This window comes from Sus scrofa, chromosome 6 (assembly GCF_000003025.6).
Source record: "Sus scrofa isolate TJ Tabasco breed Duroc chromosome 6, Sscrofa11.1, whole genome shotgun sequence".
Taxonomy (NCBI): Eukaryota; Metazoa; Chordata; class Mammalia; order Artiodactyla; family Suidae; genus Sus; species Sus scrofa.
This window is the reverse complement of record NC_010448.4, coordinates 160,499,462-160,517,652: the sequence shown is the minus strand read 5'-3', so window position 1 is coordinate 160,517,652 and position 18,191 is coordinate 160,499,462. Positions and strand designations below refer to the sequence as shown.

Sequence of the window (18,191 nt, the reverse complement as noted above, 5' to 3'; positions counted from 1 at the left end):
TTAGTGATCTCATATGATATTTGTCTTTGGCTTACTTCACTTAATATGAAAATCTTCAGGTCGTCCATGTTGCTACAAATGGCATTATTTCATTCTTTTTACAGCTGAGTAATACTCTGTTGTACATTTCATTGTATATTGGATATTCTTTATCCAGTCCTCTGTCAGTGGACATTTAGGTTGTATTCATGTCTTGGGCTGTTGTAAATAGTGCTGCAGTGAATATTGGTGTGCATGTATCTTTGCAAATTATGGTTTTCTCTGGATATATGACCTGGAGTGGGATTGCCAGGTCATACGGTAGTTCTGTATATAGTTTTTTAAGAAACCTCCATACTCTTCTCCATAATGATTGTACCAATTTACGTTCCCACCAGCGGTGTAGGAGGGTTCCCTTTTCTCTGCACCTTCTCCAGCATTTATTGTTTGTAGACCTTTTGCTTATGGCCATTCTTACTGGTGTGAGGTGATAATCTCATTGTAGCTTTGATTTGCGTTTCTCTAATAATTAGTGATGTTGAGCATCTTTTCATGGGCTTTTTGGCCATCTGTATCTCTTTGAGAAATGTCTATTTAGATCTGCCCATTTTTTGATTGGGTTGTGTATTTTTTTGATATAAAGCTGCGTTAGATGTTTGTATATTTTGGGAGTTCCCATTGTGGCTCAGTAGAAACGAATCCAACAAGGAACCATGAGGTTGCAGGTTCAATCCCTGGCCTCGTTCAGTGGGTTAGGGATCCAGTGTTGCTGTGAGCTGTGGTGTAGGTCACAGACATGGCTCAGATCCCGCATTGCTGTGGCTGTGGCATAGGCTGGCAGCTGTAGCTCTGATTAAATCACTAGCCTGGGAACCTCCATATGCTGTGGGTGCAGCCCTAAAAAAAAAAGTTTGTGTATTTTGGAGGTTAATCCCTCATTGGTTGCTTCATTTGCAAAGATTTTCTCCCATTCTGTGGTTTGTCTTTTCCTTTTGTTTATAGTTTCCTGTGCTGTGCAGAAGTTTGTAAGTTTAATTAGGTCCCATTTGTTTATTTTTGTTTTATTTTCATTACTCTAAGATGGGTCCAAAAAATGCCAAGACATGAATACAACCTAAATGTCCATTGACAGAGGACTGGATAAAGAATATCCAATATACAATGAACAAATAAACTTAATTGTTTTGGATTTGTTATTTTAGGTCTTTTTTCTTCCCTTTCTCTTTTCTTCTCCTGTGATTTGAATACCTTTAGTGTTGTATTTGATTTAGTTTTTCTTTTTTATATGTGTGTGTCTATCATTTTTTGGTTTGTGGATCCTATTAAATTTTGATACAGCCATCTACATAGAACACAAAGAGTGTTCTATGTTTTCCTCTAGAAATTTTATAGTATCTGGCCTTGTGTTTAGGTCCTTGATCAATTTTGAGTTTATTTTTGTGTATAGTATTAGAGAATGTTGTAATTTCACTTTTTAACTTATAACTGTCTAGTTTTCCTAGCACCACGTATTGAAGAGACTGTCTTTTTTCCAAAGTATATTTTTGCCTCCTTTGTAATAGATGAGTTGACCATAGGTGCATGGGTTTATCCCTTGGCTTTCGATTCTGTCCCACTGACCTGTATTTCTGTTTTTATGCCAGTACTCTACTGCTTTGATGACTGTAGCTTTGTAGTACAGCCTGAGGTCTGGGAACCTGATTCCTACAGTTCTGTTTTTCATTTTCAAGATTGCTTTGGCAATTTGAGGTCTTTTGTGTTTTCATACAAATTAAAATTTTTTTTGTTCTAGTTCTGTGAAAAATGCCATTGGTAATTTGATAGGATTGCAATCTACATAGGATTGACTTGGGTAGATTGCCTTGAGTAGTATAGTCATTTTGACAGTATTGATTCTTCCAATCCAAGATGTTAGTATATTTTTCCATCTTTGCCATCTTTGACTTTTTTCACCACTGTCTTGTAGTTTTTGGAGTACAATCTTTTGCCTCACTAGGTAGGCCTATTCCTAGGTATTTTATTCTTTTTGATGGATGGTAAATGGGATTATTTCCTTAATTTCTCTCTCTGCTCTTTAATTACTGATATATGTGTACTTATTGCCATTTTCTTAATTGTTTTGGATTTGTTATTTTAGGTCTTTTTTCTCCCCTTTCTTTTTTCTTCTCCTGTGATTTGAATATCTTTAGTGTTGTATTTGATTTAGTTTTTCTTTTTTATATGTGTGTGTCTATCATTTTTTGGTTTGTGCTTCCTATTAAATTTTGATACAGCCAACTACATATGTTCAGAGATAATTTAGGTTGCTGATCTCTTAATTTCAAATGCCTTTTCAATATTCTGCTTTTGTACTCATTGCTAGTTTTTGTTCGTTTGTTTGTTTTGCTTTTTAGGGCCACACCTGCTGCATATGGAAGTTCCCAGGCTAGGGGTTGGGTCAGAGCTACAGCTGTCAGCCTGTGCCACAGCCACAGCAACACAGGATCCGAGCCATGTCTGTGACCTACACCACAGCTCACGGCAATGCTGGATCCTTAACCCACTGCATGAGGCCAGGGATCAAACCTGTAACCTCATGGTTACTAGTCAGATTCAGTTCACAATGGGAACTCCCTCATTGCTATTTTTGATTTCTCTTTCAAATCTGAATGAGAGCCTTGCTGGGTAAAGCAGTCTTGGTTGGAGGTTTTTTCCTTTTATCACATTAAGTATATCATGCCACTCCCTTCTGGCCTGTAGAGTTTCTGCTGAAAAATCTGCTGATAACCTTATCGGGGTTTCCTTGTACCTTATTTGTTTCTTTTCCCTAGCTGCTGTCAATATCTTCTCTTTGTCTTTAATTTTGGTCAGTTTGATTATTATCTGTCTCAGGGTGTTCCTCCTTGGGTTTATTTTATATGGTACTTGTTGTGCTTCATGGATTTGAGTGAGTGGTTCCTTTCCCATGTTAGGGAAGTTTTTGGGTATTGTCTCTTTGAATAATTTTTTCTGTTCCTTTCTCTCTCTTTTCTCCTTCTGGCACCCCTATAATATGGATGTTGGTGTGTTTAACGTTGTCCCAGAGTTATCTTAGACTCTCTTCATTTCTTTTCAATCTTTTATCTCTTTTCTTTTCCGCATCAGTTATTTCCACTAGTCTGTCTTCCACCTCGTTTATTTGTTCTTCTGCCTTCTGTATTCTGTGTTGGTTGCTTCTAATGAATTTTTTATTTCAGTTATTGTATTTTGCATCTCTGCTTGCTTAAGTTTTAAATCTTGTATTCCTTTGCTCAGTGTTTGCTGTAAATTATCAATCTTTGCCTCTAGTTTATTTCCAATGTCTTGCCTCATCTTCAGCATTATCAGTCTAAAGTCTTTTTTCTGGAGAATGGTAATCTCCAAATCACTTAGTTGTTTGTCTGTTTTTTGTTTGTTTGTTTTGTTCCTTTATCTGAGTTATAGTTCTCTGCCTTTTAATTTTTTTATAGGTTTTTGGTGTGGTCTCCTTTTTGCAGACAATAGAGTTGTAGCCTCTCTTACTTCTGATGTCTGCCCCTCTGGTGGCTGAAGTTGGTATGGGGGCTTGCTGTAGGCTTCCTGTTGGGAGGGACTGGTGCCTGCCCACTGGTAGGTGGGGCTTTGCCTCTGGGTGAGATTAGAGGCAGCTGTGTGCCAGGGGATCTTTAGGCAGCCTGTTTACTGATGGGTGGGGCTGTGATCCCACCTGGATTATTGGTTTGGCCTGAGGTTTCTGAGTGCTGATAGATGGGGTCAGATTTTCCCAAAATGGCCACCTCTAGAGGAACATACGCTAATGAATATTCCTGAGAGCTTTGCCTCCAATGTCCTTCCCCCACAATGAGCTACAGTCACCCCCTGTTTTTCCCAGGAGATCCTCCAAGAACTACTGTCAGATTGAACCCATATTCCTTTGGAATCTCTGCTTTTCTCTGGGACCTAATGCACATGAAAGCCTGTGTGTGTCTTTCAAGAATAGGGTCTCCACTTTCCCCAGTCCCATGGAGCTCCTGCACATAAGCCTCACTGGCCTTCAATGTCAGATGCTCCAGGGGCTATTTCTCCCAATGCCAGATCCCCAGACATGAGGACTTGACATGGAGCTCAGAACTCTCACTCCTGTAGGTGAGTCTCTGTGATGCAGTTACTGTCCAGTCTGTGGGCTTCCCATCTGGCAGGTATGGGGTTGCTTATATCACATAGTTCCCCTTCTTATCTCTTGATGTGGCCTCCTCTTTGTCTTCTGGAGTAGGATATCTTTTTGAAAGTTTCCAGTCCATTTGGTTGAAGGTTGTTCAGCATTTGGTTGTAATTTTGTTGTTTTTATGAGAGAAGGTAAGCTCCAGTCCTTCTATTCCACCATCCTAATCCCATCTTCCTTTCAAAATATTATAAAATAGGGTAAGTTTGCTGCTCAGGGGTTTCTTCTGTTCTTTTTAGCATGTCTTTTCCCCAGCTACTCAACCTGGAGGCCAGTGCTAGTGGCTTACATCATCCAGGTTCACTTGCTTGCTGGCTACTTGTTGAGTTTGGCCATGGTGTGTGCCCCCAATCTCCTGAAAGGTGTTGGGCAGATTCAGGGTGACTGAGGCAAAGTGGCAGCAGCAGTAGTGGTGGTGGGAGGCAGGATGAGTGCACTGGGTAAAGGCGCCAGATAGCCATCCATCAGCCCAGAGACCCCTCATTGCTAGTTTTGATATGATATTTTTCTGTGAATGATTTCCTATTTTTGTTATATATGTGCTTTAACCAGTGAGCATTTCCATTTGTAATTTTCTTCTTTCTAGTCCTGGCCTTTCTTTTTCACCTAGCGAAGCTGCTTTAGCAGTCATTGTAAAGCTGGTTTGGTGGTACTGATTTCTCTTAGTTTTTGCTTGTCTGAAAAACTGTTGATTTCTCTGCCAAATCTGACTGCGATTCTTGCTAAATAGAGAATTCTTGGTCATAGGTTCTTCCCTTTCATTGCTTTAAGTATATCCTGCCACACCCTTCTGGTCTGCAGTATTTCTACTGAAAAATTCACTGATAACCTTATGGGATTTCCCTTGTATGCTCTTTTTGCTTTTCTGTTGTTGCTTTTCATTTTTTTCTTTGTTTTTAATTTTTGTCAGTTTGATTAATATGTGTCTTGTCATGTTCCTCTGGATTTATCCTATAAGGGATTCTCTGCACTTGGTGGACTTGAATGTTTCTTTTCATATGTTAGGGAAGAAGTTTTTGGCTATCATCTCTTAAAATATTTTCTCCGTCTCTTTTACCATCTTCTTTTTTTAGGACCCCTATAATGCTAACGTAGGTATGTTTAACATTGTCCCAAAAGTTTCTTAGGCTGTCCTCATTTCTTTTTTCTCTTTATTTTACTGTGGCAGAAATTTCTACCATTCTGTCTTCCAGCTCACTTATTTGTTCCTCTGCCTAAAAGTTATTCTGTTACTGATTCCTTTTAGAGTATTTTTCATTGCAGTTATTGTATTGTTCATTTTGGTTTTTTTTTTTTTTTTTTGTCTTTTTGTTATTTCTTTGGGCCGCTCCTGAGGCATATGGAGGTTCCCAGGCTAGAGGTTGAATCAGAGCTGTAGCCACCGGCCTACGCCAGAGCCACAGCAACTCGGGATCCGAGCCGCATCTGCAATCTACACCACAGCTCATGGCAACGCCGGATCGTTAACCCACTGAGCAAGGGCAGGGACCGAACACACAACCTCATGGTTCCTAGTCGGATTCGTTAACCACTGTGCCACCACGGGAACTCCCATTTTGGTTCTTCAAATCTTCTAGATCTTTGTTAAATGTTTCTTGTAACTTCTCACTCTTGGCCTCCTTTCTTTTCCCAAGATCTTGGATTGTCCTTACTGCATTCTTTTTTAGGTAGATTGCCTGTCTCCTCTTCATTTTGTTGACTTTGTGGGCTTTTTTTTTTTGTTCCTTCATCTGAAACATTTTTCTGTCATCTCATTTCGACTAACTTTCTGTGTTTGTCATCTCTTTTCACAGGCAGCAGGATCGTAGTCCTTGCTTCCTGCTGGTGTTTGCCTCTTGGTGGGTGAAACTGGATCTTGCCCCTCTGGTGGTTAGGGCCATGTTGAGAGGTGTATTTAGAGATGAAGGCAAACTTCAAATGACTTTAGTCACTTGCCAGACTCACTCTGGTGGGAGTGGGCTAGCCAGAGATCAGGGCACAAGAATCTGCTCCAAAGGGAGGAGGGCCTGAGATAAGGTTGCCCAGGCTCACTCAGGCAGGAGTGGGCTGGTCAGAGATCTTGGGGAGTGAATTAGCTCCTGAGGGAGGCGGGCCGGAGATCAGGTGTGGGCATTCACACTGGCGTGAGGTGTGGGACAATGGTCTGGGAGTGGGGCCAGCCTTGGGGAAGGCTTTTTTTAGGGACTGTAGGGGCCTACATGGGAGAGGGGCTGCAGTGGTGGCCCTGCCTCTCTCACACCATTCAATAGCGGTGCTCAGCCGTGGCCACCTAGGCTTCCTCCTGAACCTTCATAGTTGCTGTACTCTGTCCTCCAGCTCTACCCAGGTACACAACTACTGCAGCCTTGTCTCTAAGCTTCATGCTACAGCAGTTGGCCTCCACCCACATCACTGGTCAGGAATCTCAAGCTAGGGTGCCCAGGGCGGTGGTGAGCGTCATCACTGTGTGTCTCATTCTGTCCCATCTGCTGCAGACTGATCACTGTGTTCTCCTCTGATCCTCGAAGTCTCCTTTCCTGTCCCAGCTAACCTCCCTGCTGGTGAGGGGACTTCCCTGGGTTTGGGAACTTCTCCTCCTCTTCAGCACCTTCCCAGGGCCGCAGGTCCCATCTCATTTTCACTTCTCCTCTCTTCCTTTTTTTTCTTTTTAAGGGCTGCATGTGGGGCATATGGAAGTTGCCAGGCTAGGGGGTCAGGTCAGATCAGAGCTACAGTTGCTGGGCACAGCCACAGCAATGTGGGACCCGAGCTGGGTCTGCTACATATACCACAGCTCATGGCAATGCTGGATCCCTGACCCACTGAGCGAGGCCAGGGATCGAACCTGCATCCTCATGGATCTAGTCAGATTCCTTTCCACTGAACCACAATGGGAGCTCCTCCTTTTTTCCTTTTCTTTCTCCTTCATCTTGCCAGGTTATGTAGCACTCCTTCCTATCCTTCTAGTTGCTCAAGTTGTTCTGTCAGTGCTCAGTCAGGGTCTTGTAAGGATTGTTCCATTTGTAGATGTTTTCTTGATACATTTTTGAAAGATGCAAACTTCATGTCCTCTTATTCTGCCATCGTCTTGATCTCCCAGCTTTTTACTACGGTTTAGTTCTCTGTGATCATGAGGTTTAGGACAATGCTGTCCATTAGAATTTACTACAGTTGTTAAAATGTTCTCTGTCTGCCCTGTAGACATGTGGCTAGTTCCAAAGCCATTAGCACATGTGGCTCCTGAGGATTTGAAATATGACTGAGGAACTTCTTCAAATTATTGCTTAATTTTACTTAATTACAACTAAAATTTAAATACCTATATGTGGCTAATGACAGTTATGTTGGATAGTACAGGTTTAGGGAATTGCCATGGGAATGAATGAAAGAATGAGAATATCAATGAACTTTATTTGGGTCGAACTAATCAAGAAACTGAAAGGCCAGAGTATTAGATGAATTGTGCATCTATACATCGAAGAATTCTCAGGGTAATGGCAAGACTGGATTGGAGTGGGAGGTTGTTAGGTAGATTCCAAAGTCTTCAAAGAAGCTTTTGGATAGAGGAGGGTAAAGTGTAATGGGCTGGAAAAGAATGCTTTTTCCCATGTAAGTTTGTTGAAAGGACTTAGGTAGAAGTGTTTCTGCAGCACAGCTTAGAGCCATTGAAGGAGAGAGTTAAGGAAGAAGACATCAGGAGCAGCAGCAGTGCTTCAGAGTGGTGCCGTAAGACAAAACTATAGAGTGGTCACGGGAGACCTGTGAGAGTGAAGCTTGCTGCAGAGGTGGGGAACGGAGCTAATTACCAGGAGTAGAGAAAAGGTTAAAGCATGGCCGGTTTTGGAAAAGCTCCCTGTGAAAGCAGTAAGAAAGGAGGTGGTAGCTAGGGGGAGATAGGGAGTTTTGCTTTTCTTTAACTAATGGTAGGGAATTGAACTTGAGGAATGACATGAAAAAGTGAAATTGCTTGTTTTTTTTTTTTTTTTTTCCCTCAGTGTATGCAAGAAATGTTAAGGTTGAGTACATTTAGGGTCTCTGTGAGGTGAGAAGGAAGCAGCTAGGTGGTGACAGTGGAAAGACTGGTTCGGCCAGATTTTGAACAATCTTAAATGGCACTGTGAAGAAATGTTGACTTTATCCAATAGTTCCTGGAGAGCCAAGAAAGTTTTAAATATTTGGATCTCCTGTGAGAGTCTGTGCTTTAGGAATATTACTCTGGCAATAGCAAGGACTGTGGACTAAAGGTGGCTAGTTGGCAAGAAGTGATGAAAACCTGAATTAGGGCAATGACAGTCCATGGTGTGAAGATGAGTCGGTAAATTTGAGATTATAGTTCACAAGTGGGATGAGCACATCTTATGATTATAGAATAAAGGAGAAGTATAGAACCTGGAGTTTTCTATTTGAATTGACTCGGTAACTGGTTATTTCCATTAAGGGATCAAAAAGAAAGAATAGACATTTGGGATTGTGGTGAGTTATATAACAGCTTTGTTGAGATATAATTCACATACCATACAATTCATCCATTTAGAGTATACAATTCACTGTTTTTAGTGTATTCAGAAAGTTGTGCAGCCATTGCTACAGTCAATTTTAGAGTGTTTTCACCATCCTCTAAAGAAGCTCATACCCATTAGTAGTCATTCCCATTTTACTCAACCTACTTCCTCAACTCCTCAACCCTAGGCAATGACTAACCTACTCTTGGTCTCTATGAATTTGCCTGTTTTGTTTTTGTTTTTGTTTTTTGTCTTTTTGCCTTTTCTAGGGCCACTCCCACGGCATATGGAGGTTCCCAGGCTAGGGGTCTAATCAGCTGTAGCCGCTGGCCTACCCCAGAGCCACAGCAATGCCAGATCTGAGCCGCGTCTGCAACCTACACCACAGCTCATGGCAACGCCAGATCCTTAACCCACTGAGCAAGGGCAGGGACCGAACCCGCAACCTCATGGTTCCTAGTCGGATTCGTTAACCACTGCGCCACTACGGGAACTCCCAAATTTGCCTGTTTTGGACATTTCATATGAATGGAATCATACAATATGTGGTCCTTTGTGATTAGCTTTTTTTGTTTAGCATGTTTTCAAAGTTCATCCATGTAGAGGTCACTTTTTGCTCTATATTATGTATACTCACCTCTTTATATGTTTATCTCCTCCACTAGAGGCACTATTGTTACGTATTCCAAGGCTGTATCTAGCGCATGTGCTGTATTTAGTTATGACTCAGCAAATATTTGATACATCATAAATTGGAAGGTTAACTTAATTAACCATGAAATTGTTAACCAGAATGAGTTGCCCCCACACATGCTCACCTACTAAGATGTGTCTTTTTTTGCTGTCATGGAATAAGTAGGTCCTAAGCCAATGGTTCTGGTTCTGCCATTAACTCTGTATGACCTTGGATAAGTCTTTATACTCTGGAGCACTTTTATTATCTGAAAATGGGGATAAAAATGCCAACCCAATATGAAACAGAGGAATAACTAAAATAATTCAAGTTGATGGGACTTGGATAGTGTTGGGGTTCATCCATACAGCTTCTGAAAAGAAGTAAATGTAGGTTTCCCCTCATATCTGGAAGAAGATTGTTCTTATGAAACTGTTTGAGAGAGAAATGGGTAAAGCAAAAAAGCAGTTACCTTAGGATGCAGCTTGCTAACAGATACACAAAATAAATTGAGGTAAAGTGCAGATGCTCACAGACAGTACCTAATGTGGCCTAATGCTGAGGTACTGTGTGTAGTTGGGAAGAGCTTGGTAGTTCTACTCTCACTGCTTGTTGGGGGGCACTGCTTGTGGCTCAGGACAAAACAAAGGCTGAATGTTGTTTTTGATTTCCACCTATTTTCTGGAAAATTTCCAGATTTCCTATATTTAATGAAAATAGATATAGACTTATGATGGGGTTACATATCAATAAACCTACTATAAATTGAAAATGTCTTAAGTTGAAATGCATTCACTACACCTAGCATACTGAGCATTATAGTTTAGCCTCACTTACCTAAAATGTGCTCAGAACATTTACATGAGCCTACAGTTGGGCAAAATCATCTCACACAAAACCTGTTTTATTTCACACAAAACCTGTTTATAATAAAACAGGTTATTACAGGTTTTGTGTGAGATGATTTTGCCCAAAATGGTTGGGTACAGAATGGTCATCGGTGTGTCTCATTCAGCCTTGTGATCACGTGGCTGACTGGGAGTTGCTACCCAGCATCATGAGAGGGCATTATTGCATATTGTTTGCCCAGGAAGACATCAGTTTTCAAAATGCCATTTCTGCTAAATGTGTATTGCTTTCACACCACCATAAAGTTGAAAAATCATAAATCAAACCATCTTAGGTGGAGGACTGTTTATATTAACTTAGGTCTTTTGCAGAAGCAAAGTGACATAAAAAGAACTTTTTTGAAAAGTGGGGTGTACCTGTAAATGTTTAGCCAAACATGTTTGCCTATTCCTACTGGGATAAGAGTAGCCTTTTTTTTTTTTTTTCCCACGGGATTAGATGTTTTTTGTTTTATTTTGTTTTTTCTTTTCGTTTTTGGTTCCCCGGCAGCATATGGAGCTCCCAGGTCAGAGATCAGATCCGAGCCGTAGTTGTGAGCTAAGCTGCAACTGTGGCAACACCAGTCCTTAACCCACTTTGCTGGGCTGGGGATCAACCTGTGTCCTAGTGCTCCCAAGATGCCACCGATCCCATTGCCACAGCAGGAACTCCAGATTAGGTATTTTTGCCCCTTAAGTCTTTTCAGCCCTCCCTTTACATGGTCCTAGTTTTAACTGTGGCATACTGCTTCTTTTGTTACCAACCTGGGGCATTATATCTGAGCCATGTTCTCCAGCTATTCTCTCTGGAATACTTACGACATTTACTTTTTAAGACACTGCCCAGTAGACTCCGTATCTTGTAGAACTTCGTGTTGCTTTCCTAATTTCTATTGTTTTAATATGCTGCATATTCTTGAACATAAGCACAAAAGTTTAAAACCCACCATGTCCACATTCCTGAAACAACTTATAAATGCAGTCCCACCCTACCCCCCTCTTTTGGAGAGCTGTTTATGCTTTTATTTAGAAAACATATACTGGAGTATGTGCTTGAGTGCCATGTATCATAATATATAAAAGAGTTCCCGGCATCTAGGATCTCATAGCAGTTCAGTGGGAGGAGGCAGACTCAGAAATAGATACTCTCAGTGTAATGTGCAAGTGCAGTAGCAGAGCCATGGACAAGTGGTTTTGAGAGCACACCTAGAAAGCAAGTGTCACCTGGCATTTCTGTACAAATATAACACAGAAACAGCTTGATAAAGAGCACCTACATTCTTTGAGCCTTAGAACAACCTGGTGACTCCTGTCTTAGCAATTTAAAGTTCAGAAAGGGGAGTTCCCATCATGGCTCAGCGGAATGAATCTGACTAGCATCCCTGAGGATGCAGGTTTGCCCTGGCCTCGATCAGTGGGTTAAGGATCTGGCATTGCCGTGAGCTGTGGTGCAGGTTGCAGATGTGGCTCTGATCTGGAGTTGCTATGGCTGTGGTCAACAGCTGTAGCTCCGATTGGACTCCTAGCCTGGGAACCTCCATATGCTGCAGTTTCAGCCCTAAGAAGACCAAAAAACAAAAAAACAAAAAACAATGAAGTTCAGAAAGGGTCAGTGACTGGCTCTTAAACAGATATCCTAGACTCAGCTTGTGTGTTTTTCCCTTCCCCCTCCCACCATACCCATGCCCCTCAAGCAAGGATACCTTTGCAGAGTACAGCAATGCCGGCCATCCCCTCTCCTTTAGCCTTCCTCCTTAAGCAAAGCTAGTCTGAGTCCCCTCTTCTGTGTCTAGCCTGCTTCCAGTGTCGTTGGTGCATTGAGCATTCCAGGGCTGTAGCAGTAGTGAATATTGCTGATGTCATTGTTTGCCTTATTGGGATTTTGCTCTTTGTTTCACAGGGAGCTGTGATTGGTATAGACGATGAGGACGACAGCACCTTCACAATAACTGTTGATCAGAAAACCTTCCATTTCCAGGGTGAGCTGAAAGAAGAGATCCTTTCTCTTCATAGTCCCAACTGCCTCTGTCCTTCTCTTTTGGGTTGTTTGCTGGATGACTTGAATGGTTTTACAACTGATCCTGCATGAACGAGTGCACAGGAACGTTCCGGATGAAATGGTACCTCAGGTTAGGCAGGGATTTGTATCTGCAGTGGATACAGATCTATTTGAAAGGACTGTGGATCTGGCTGCAATTGGAGATTAAAAATTTAAACGATAAAAATCAGTGAAGGGAGAGAGTAATGGGCTGCTGCTGCTGCTGGCTTGTGTTTACAGAAGGTTGCTGATCTTCTTTATCGAGGAGTATGGTTCTGCTTCTGCATGAAGAGTTGAAAGACTGATTGTGAAGGTTGCAGTGTTTGTCCGTGTAAAACTCAAAATGTAAATTAAATTGAAGCTAGTGGCAGCCTTTGGCTTAAAGGTTTTGCTTTGCTTCAAGAACTACAAGTTTGCATTCATTTCATCTGCATTTCTGTGTCTTGTCTGCCAGCCGTCATTTCTCTGCTATTATCCTTTTTATAGTTAATAACACCAAATGCCATCTGCCACTGCTATGTTTCGGCATTGCATGCTATGGTTCACCGGTAGAAAGGGTAAGGTATTGGATGATCATTCTCATTTCATCTTGCTTTGAAAACTATAAACCAGCAAATAAAAGTTGATTTTAATGATCCTGTCCTAATGTACCTTTTATCTATTAGGAGTGTCTGTTAGCTTTGTTACTCATGTTTTTGCTATTTTGCCTATCAAGAATAACCTCTGTTTTATGTGTAAAGCAGTCTGAGAAACTTAGAAATGAGAATATTTGGAGATGTTAATACTTTGTCTGAACTGCAAGTGATAATGCACTGTGATAGATGCTAGGTATACCAAGATAAAGAAAAATTAAATCAATTTATAGCTTAAAAATGTTTTGGTTGTGAAGTCTGGGACCAGATATACGAGATGTTCAGACACCTATTGTCCCTCTATATTAGGATAGAATATTGCAGTTATTTTTCTTCATTGTCTTGTTAAAGAAATCAGCACATAGAAATGAAAGATGCAGCTTATATGCAGTGAAGACAAACCGCTGTACTCAGTCATGATCTCTCTAATGCTTTTAGGAAAAAGCGTCTTTAAAGTATTTACTATGTTTGGTCATACTCTTTATTCAGAGCTGCTTTTAACTAATGATGCTCTCCTGAAATTTTCTACTACATTTAATTTCATAAAACATTAAAAATCTTACTATGAAAGCCCATTGCCTTTATTTTTAGGTTAAATATAAAATGCTGCTTATAAATGAAAGCAGATAGTGCCCACACTGGAACTCTACTTGAATGAAGTTGAATACCTTATTGAGTTTTAAGTAATAGCTGCTGAATGCAGGTGAAGGCTGCAGTAGGGAATTCTCTCCTCTGCAGTTACTAAGGAGACACCTTCTTTGGAAGCTGTGTTGTTTGCTTGTTTAAAGGAGAGGAGACTCAGGCCTCTAGAGCAAAGGCACCTCTACCTTCTGATTTAAATTATTTATGTTAAACTGAGCTCCCCTTAAACACTTCCATATTTATGTGGCTTGCTGGTAAAACAGTTCCTTTAATGAATTATTTAAATGATAAGAATAAATAAGGGTTATATGTATTTTTTAAATGGATACTTAGTTCTGAGATTGTCAGATTGATTTGTTTATTTTCTACTGTAATAGTTATGAGAGTCTTGGACAACATGAGATTATCTGGTTTTTGTAAAGAACTGAATAATATTCTTTCTCTATATTCTTGCCAGTAATAGGAGTTATTTCACATTCATAGGCCCTGCAGAAGAAAATCTCTGAAAATTTGATTAAAAGACTTTAAATATCTGGTTAGATCTTACATTCTTGATCAGAATTGAAAGCAAGTTTAGATGACATACATTTGCATGTGTGTAAATGTGTCGAAGTTTTTTAAGTTTAATGTACCAGAATTTTTGAAAGCAGGTGACGTATCAATTGATGCATCTATAAGACAAATTCTAATTACTATCAACTCTTAAAGGGAAATCTCGAATTTGTGTGGATACATTAGTTTATTCAACATCTGTTTTAGACATTATTCTAAGTTTTGGGGGATACAGTAGGGAATAAAACATAAAATTCCTACCTTCTTGGGACATCTAGTCTGGTAGAGGAGGAAAGCCAATAAACAAGGTAAATTGGTAAAATATAAGTAAGAGAATGCTAAGTCCTAAGGAGGGAAAAAAAAGCATGAAAGGAGAAAATGAAATAGAAGAGAGGGTGTGTGTGTGTGTGTGTGTGTGTGTGTGTGTGTGTGTGTGTGTGTGTGTGTGTGTGGGCAGGTGATCTGACATTTTAGATGACCAGGGAAGGACTCATTGGGATGGTGCCTTTTGGTGAAAGACCTGAAGAAAGTGAGGGAACAAGCTATATGGCTTTGTTGGAGTGATGGTGCCCAGTAAATCATTCCAGGCAAAGGAGGCAATAAGTGCAAAAGGGCGTGTCTGCCATGTTTGAAGAACAGCAGGGAGGCCAGCTCTGGTTGGGGTGCAGATAACTGTGGGGGGAGGGTAGTGGGAGATGAGGTCTATGAGAGAGCATCCTTTGAGGCCTTATATGTAAAACACAGCAAGGACATTGAATTTTACTGAGGTAAGAAGCCATTATAGAGGGTTTTGAGCAGAAGCGTAACATGATGTGAATTTTTTTTTTTTTTTTTTTGTGTCACTCTGGCCACTGTTTTGAGAATAAAATGCAGGAAAAGCAGAGGCAGGGAAACTAGTTAGGAGGCTGTAGTAATTCAGAAGAGAGATGATAGTGGCTCCCACATGGTAGCAGTGGGAGTGCCATGTGTGTTTTGTCAACTTTATTGAGGTATAATTAAGATACAATTAAATGTATACTCTGTAAATTTCAATGAATATTGACAAATTTCTTTACTCATATAACTGCTGGTCAAGATCTAGAACACTTCTATCACCCAAAAGATTCTTTTATTCTTTTAGTCAGTCCTCACTCCCTGCTTCTGGCTCTAGACAACTGCTCATTTACTTTTTATCACTAAAAGATTAACTCTTTCTTTTGGAGAGTTTCACATAAATGGAATCTCATAATATGTACTCTCTTTTTCTGGCTTTATTTTAGCTCAGTGTAATGTTCATAATATTCTTTTTTTAAACTTAAAAACTGAAGTATTGTTGATTTAAAATGTCACATTAGTTTCAGGTGTACAGCACAGTGATTCAGGTTTTATTCTTTTTCAGATGCTTTTCTCTTGTAGGTTATTACAAAATAGTGAGTGTAGTTCCCTGTGCTTTACAATAGATCTTTGTATTCATCCATCACGGAACTCCCTAGAAACACCTCCTTTCTGGGCGTCCAGGGTACCACATTTACCTGGTTTTCCTCCTCCTTTTTGTTTGCTTCTCTGGATCTCTTTTGCTAGTTCTGCCTCATCCCTTTGCCTTCCAAATAAATGCTGGCGTGCTCCAGAGCTCATTGTTCAGACCTCTCTTCTCTTCTCTTTCTACTCCCAAATTCTCATGGCTTTAAAAACTCTATGCAGTGACCCCCAAATTTATTTCTCCAGCCTGAACTTTTCTCCTGAACTCGACACTTCAACTGCCTACTTGACATCTCCATTTAGATGTTTGATAGGTACCTAGAACTTGATTATAAGCATGTCCAAGGCTAAGCTCCTGATGTCCCCTCCCAACTAGTTCCTCTTGCAGTCTTCCCTAGCTCAGTTAATGGTAGCTCCATTCTTGTTGTTCAAGCCAAAAATCTGGTATCATCCTGGACTACTCTCTTTCTCTCACTTGCTACAGTTCAAAGGATTAAGGATTAAAGGGTTAAGGATCTGGCATTGTCACTGCTGCTGTGGTTTGGGTTGCTGCTATGCGGCAAAAAGAAAGAAAGAGAAAGGAAAAGAAAAGAAAAGAGTTTCTAGGAGGTGAGAGGCGTCAGCAACTGTGTTAAATGCTCTTGGCAGATCAAGTAAGTTGAAGGCTGAGAAGTGATCACAGGATTTAACAGTTAAAAATCCATTAATAACATTGAGAAGAGTAATTTAAAGATAATGTAGACAGTGCTTTCAAATTCTACTGTAAAGGGAGGGTGAGAAATACAGTAGTAGCTGTAGGGGAGAAGTAATGTGTTTTGTTTTTCTGTTTTTTTTTTTTAAAGATAAGAACAATAGTAGCATGTTTCTATGCTGTCAGCAGTGATTCAGTGGGGAGGGAAAAAAATTATGATGCAAGAGAGAAAGGAGAGAATTATTGGATCAGTGTCCTTGACAAGGCAGTAGAGTGTGGCATTGCCTTTGGCTAGGAGCATGGACAGTTTAGCCATAGTAGCAAGAAAGAAAAGTCAAGTGCTTTCTTTCAGAGCTACCGCTGCTGGTCTACACCACAGCCACAGCAATGCAGGATCCAAGCCGAGTCTGCTACCTTCACCACAGTTCACAGCAACGCTAGATCCCCGACCCACTGAGCAAGGCCACGGATCAAACCCACATCCTCTTGGATGCCAGTCAGATTCATTTCCAGTGTGCCACAAGGGGAACACCAACACAAAGTCAATTTAAATGAACATAAACTAGTTTTGAAAAAGAAATACTTTTTTTTCCCCCTCTATAGGTAATAATTGAAATTAGTCCTAGCATGTTAGAGCTTTAAAAAGGTTTGAAAACTACAGCTTCATTCTTTCATTTTTCAGATTAAAAAGAAAATAGTTGGCAGTTTATAAACCGACTCTTTTCTTTTGAACAAGAGCAAAAAAATCCCTTTTTCTATCAGTCAACCAAAGTTGTTTGCATATGAATTTTGACATTGTGTAGGAAGTATTTTTGGTATTAAACTGGCTGTTGAGTTCAAACATTTAATATATGTGTAGTATGTGCAACTCCCTGTTCTCAGAACCGAGGGTATACAGGTTACTAAGAAATGAGCCGGGATGTTAGGGAGCTTGTAAAGAAGTAATTATAATGTAATGTGAAATATGCTATAGTGTGGAAATATGTATAGAACCCTGAAATAGTGGAGAGGCAAAAGAGACCATCACTCTGTGCTTGACAGCAGAGCAGAATTTTTCTTGTGACCAAGTAATCCCTTTTAAAAATACCAAAATTTAGGCGTTCCCATCATGGCTCAGCGGTTAAAGAACCTAGGATTCGATCCCTGGCCTTGCTCAGAGCGTTAAGGATCCAGCATTGCCGTGAGCTGTGGTGTAGGTCCTAGACATGGCTTGGATCTGGTGCTGCTGTGGCTGTGATGTAGGCTGGTGGCTACATCTCTGATTGGACCGCTAGCCCAGGAACTTCCATACCATATACTGTGAGTGCAGCCGTAAAAAGACAAAAACAAACAAACAAACAAACAAACAAAACCCCCAAAACCAAAAAATTTAAAATTAAACTAATTCTAAAAATTTCAAGCGGTCTAGAACTATATGATATAAAAATTAAAAGTTTTCTATCACCAGGCTCTGTCTCCCACCTCTGTCTCCTTACCTCCTCTACCTGATAGCACTCTGATAATTGAAAGGAAGTTTATGGGGCTGGATGGTGTTGTAGCCTATGCAGAGGTGTGGAAATGTGTTGCTATCAGATGTATTCAGAGAACTACAGATGTTTGGTACCATTAGTACAATGGGCAGGAGATGAAGCTGTAAAGATAAGCAGAGTTGAAAAAGTTTTATTTTTTATTCTGAGGTCTGTGAGGAGCCAATGGGGCAGAATTTTAAGCAGAGAGGAGACAGAATAAGATGTAAGCTTTAGATAAATGGCCTTGATTGTTAAGGCCCTGAATGGATTAAAGCATTGGTAATGGGGAAGAAGAGGAAAATAGACTTGAGATTTTTGGGAACTAAATCTATAGGAACTGTTGATTGCTTAGAAGTGGGAGGTGAGAGAATGAGAATAGTAAAGGTGTAAGACTGACTTATGTTTTGTTTGGATGCTGTCAACATCTGAAATAGAGAATCTAGGAGAACAAA

The 18,191-nt window shown here is 40.4% G+C and overlaps 1 protein-coding gene across 6 annotated transcripts in view; it reads left to right on the top strand.

The window, feature by feature from the left end:
• The window catches only part of OSBPL9 (oxysterol binding protein like 9), a 177,669-nt gene that overhangs the window by 48,729 nt on the left and 110,749 nt on the right, over window positions 1-18,191 (top strand). For 5 of the 6 annotated variants that reach the window (XR_002345204.1, XM_003482083.4, XM_003482085.4 and 2 more), the window contains exon 3: window positions 12,119-12,197. The exons of the other annotated variant lie outside the window; for it this stretch is intronic. Coding sequence is in view for 4 of the 5 variants with exons in the window: in XM_003482083.4 (XP_003482131.2) it covers window positions 12,119-12,197 (79 nt within the window). In the remaining variant the exon portion in view is untranslated. The remainder of the gene's footprint in view (window positions 1-12,118; window positions 12,198-18,191) is intronic. 6 annotated transcript variants of the gene reach the window in all.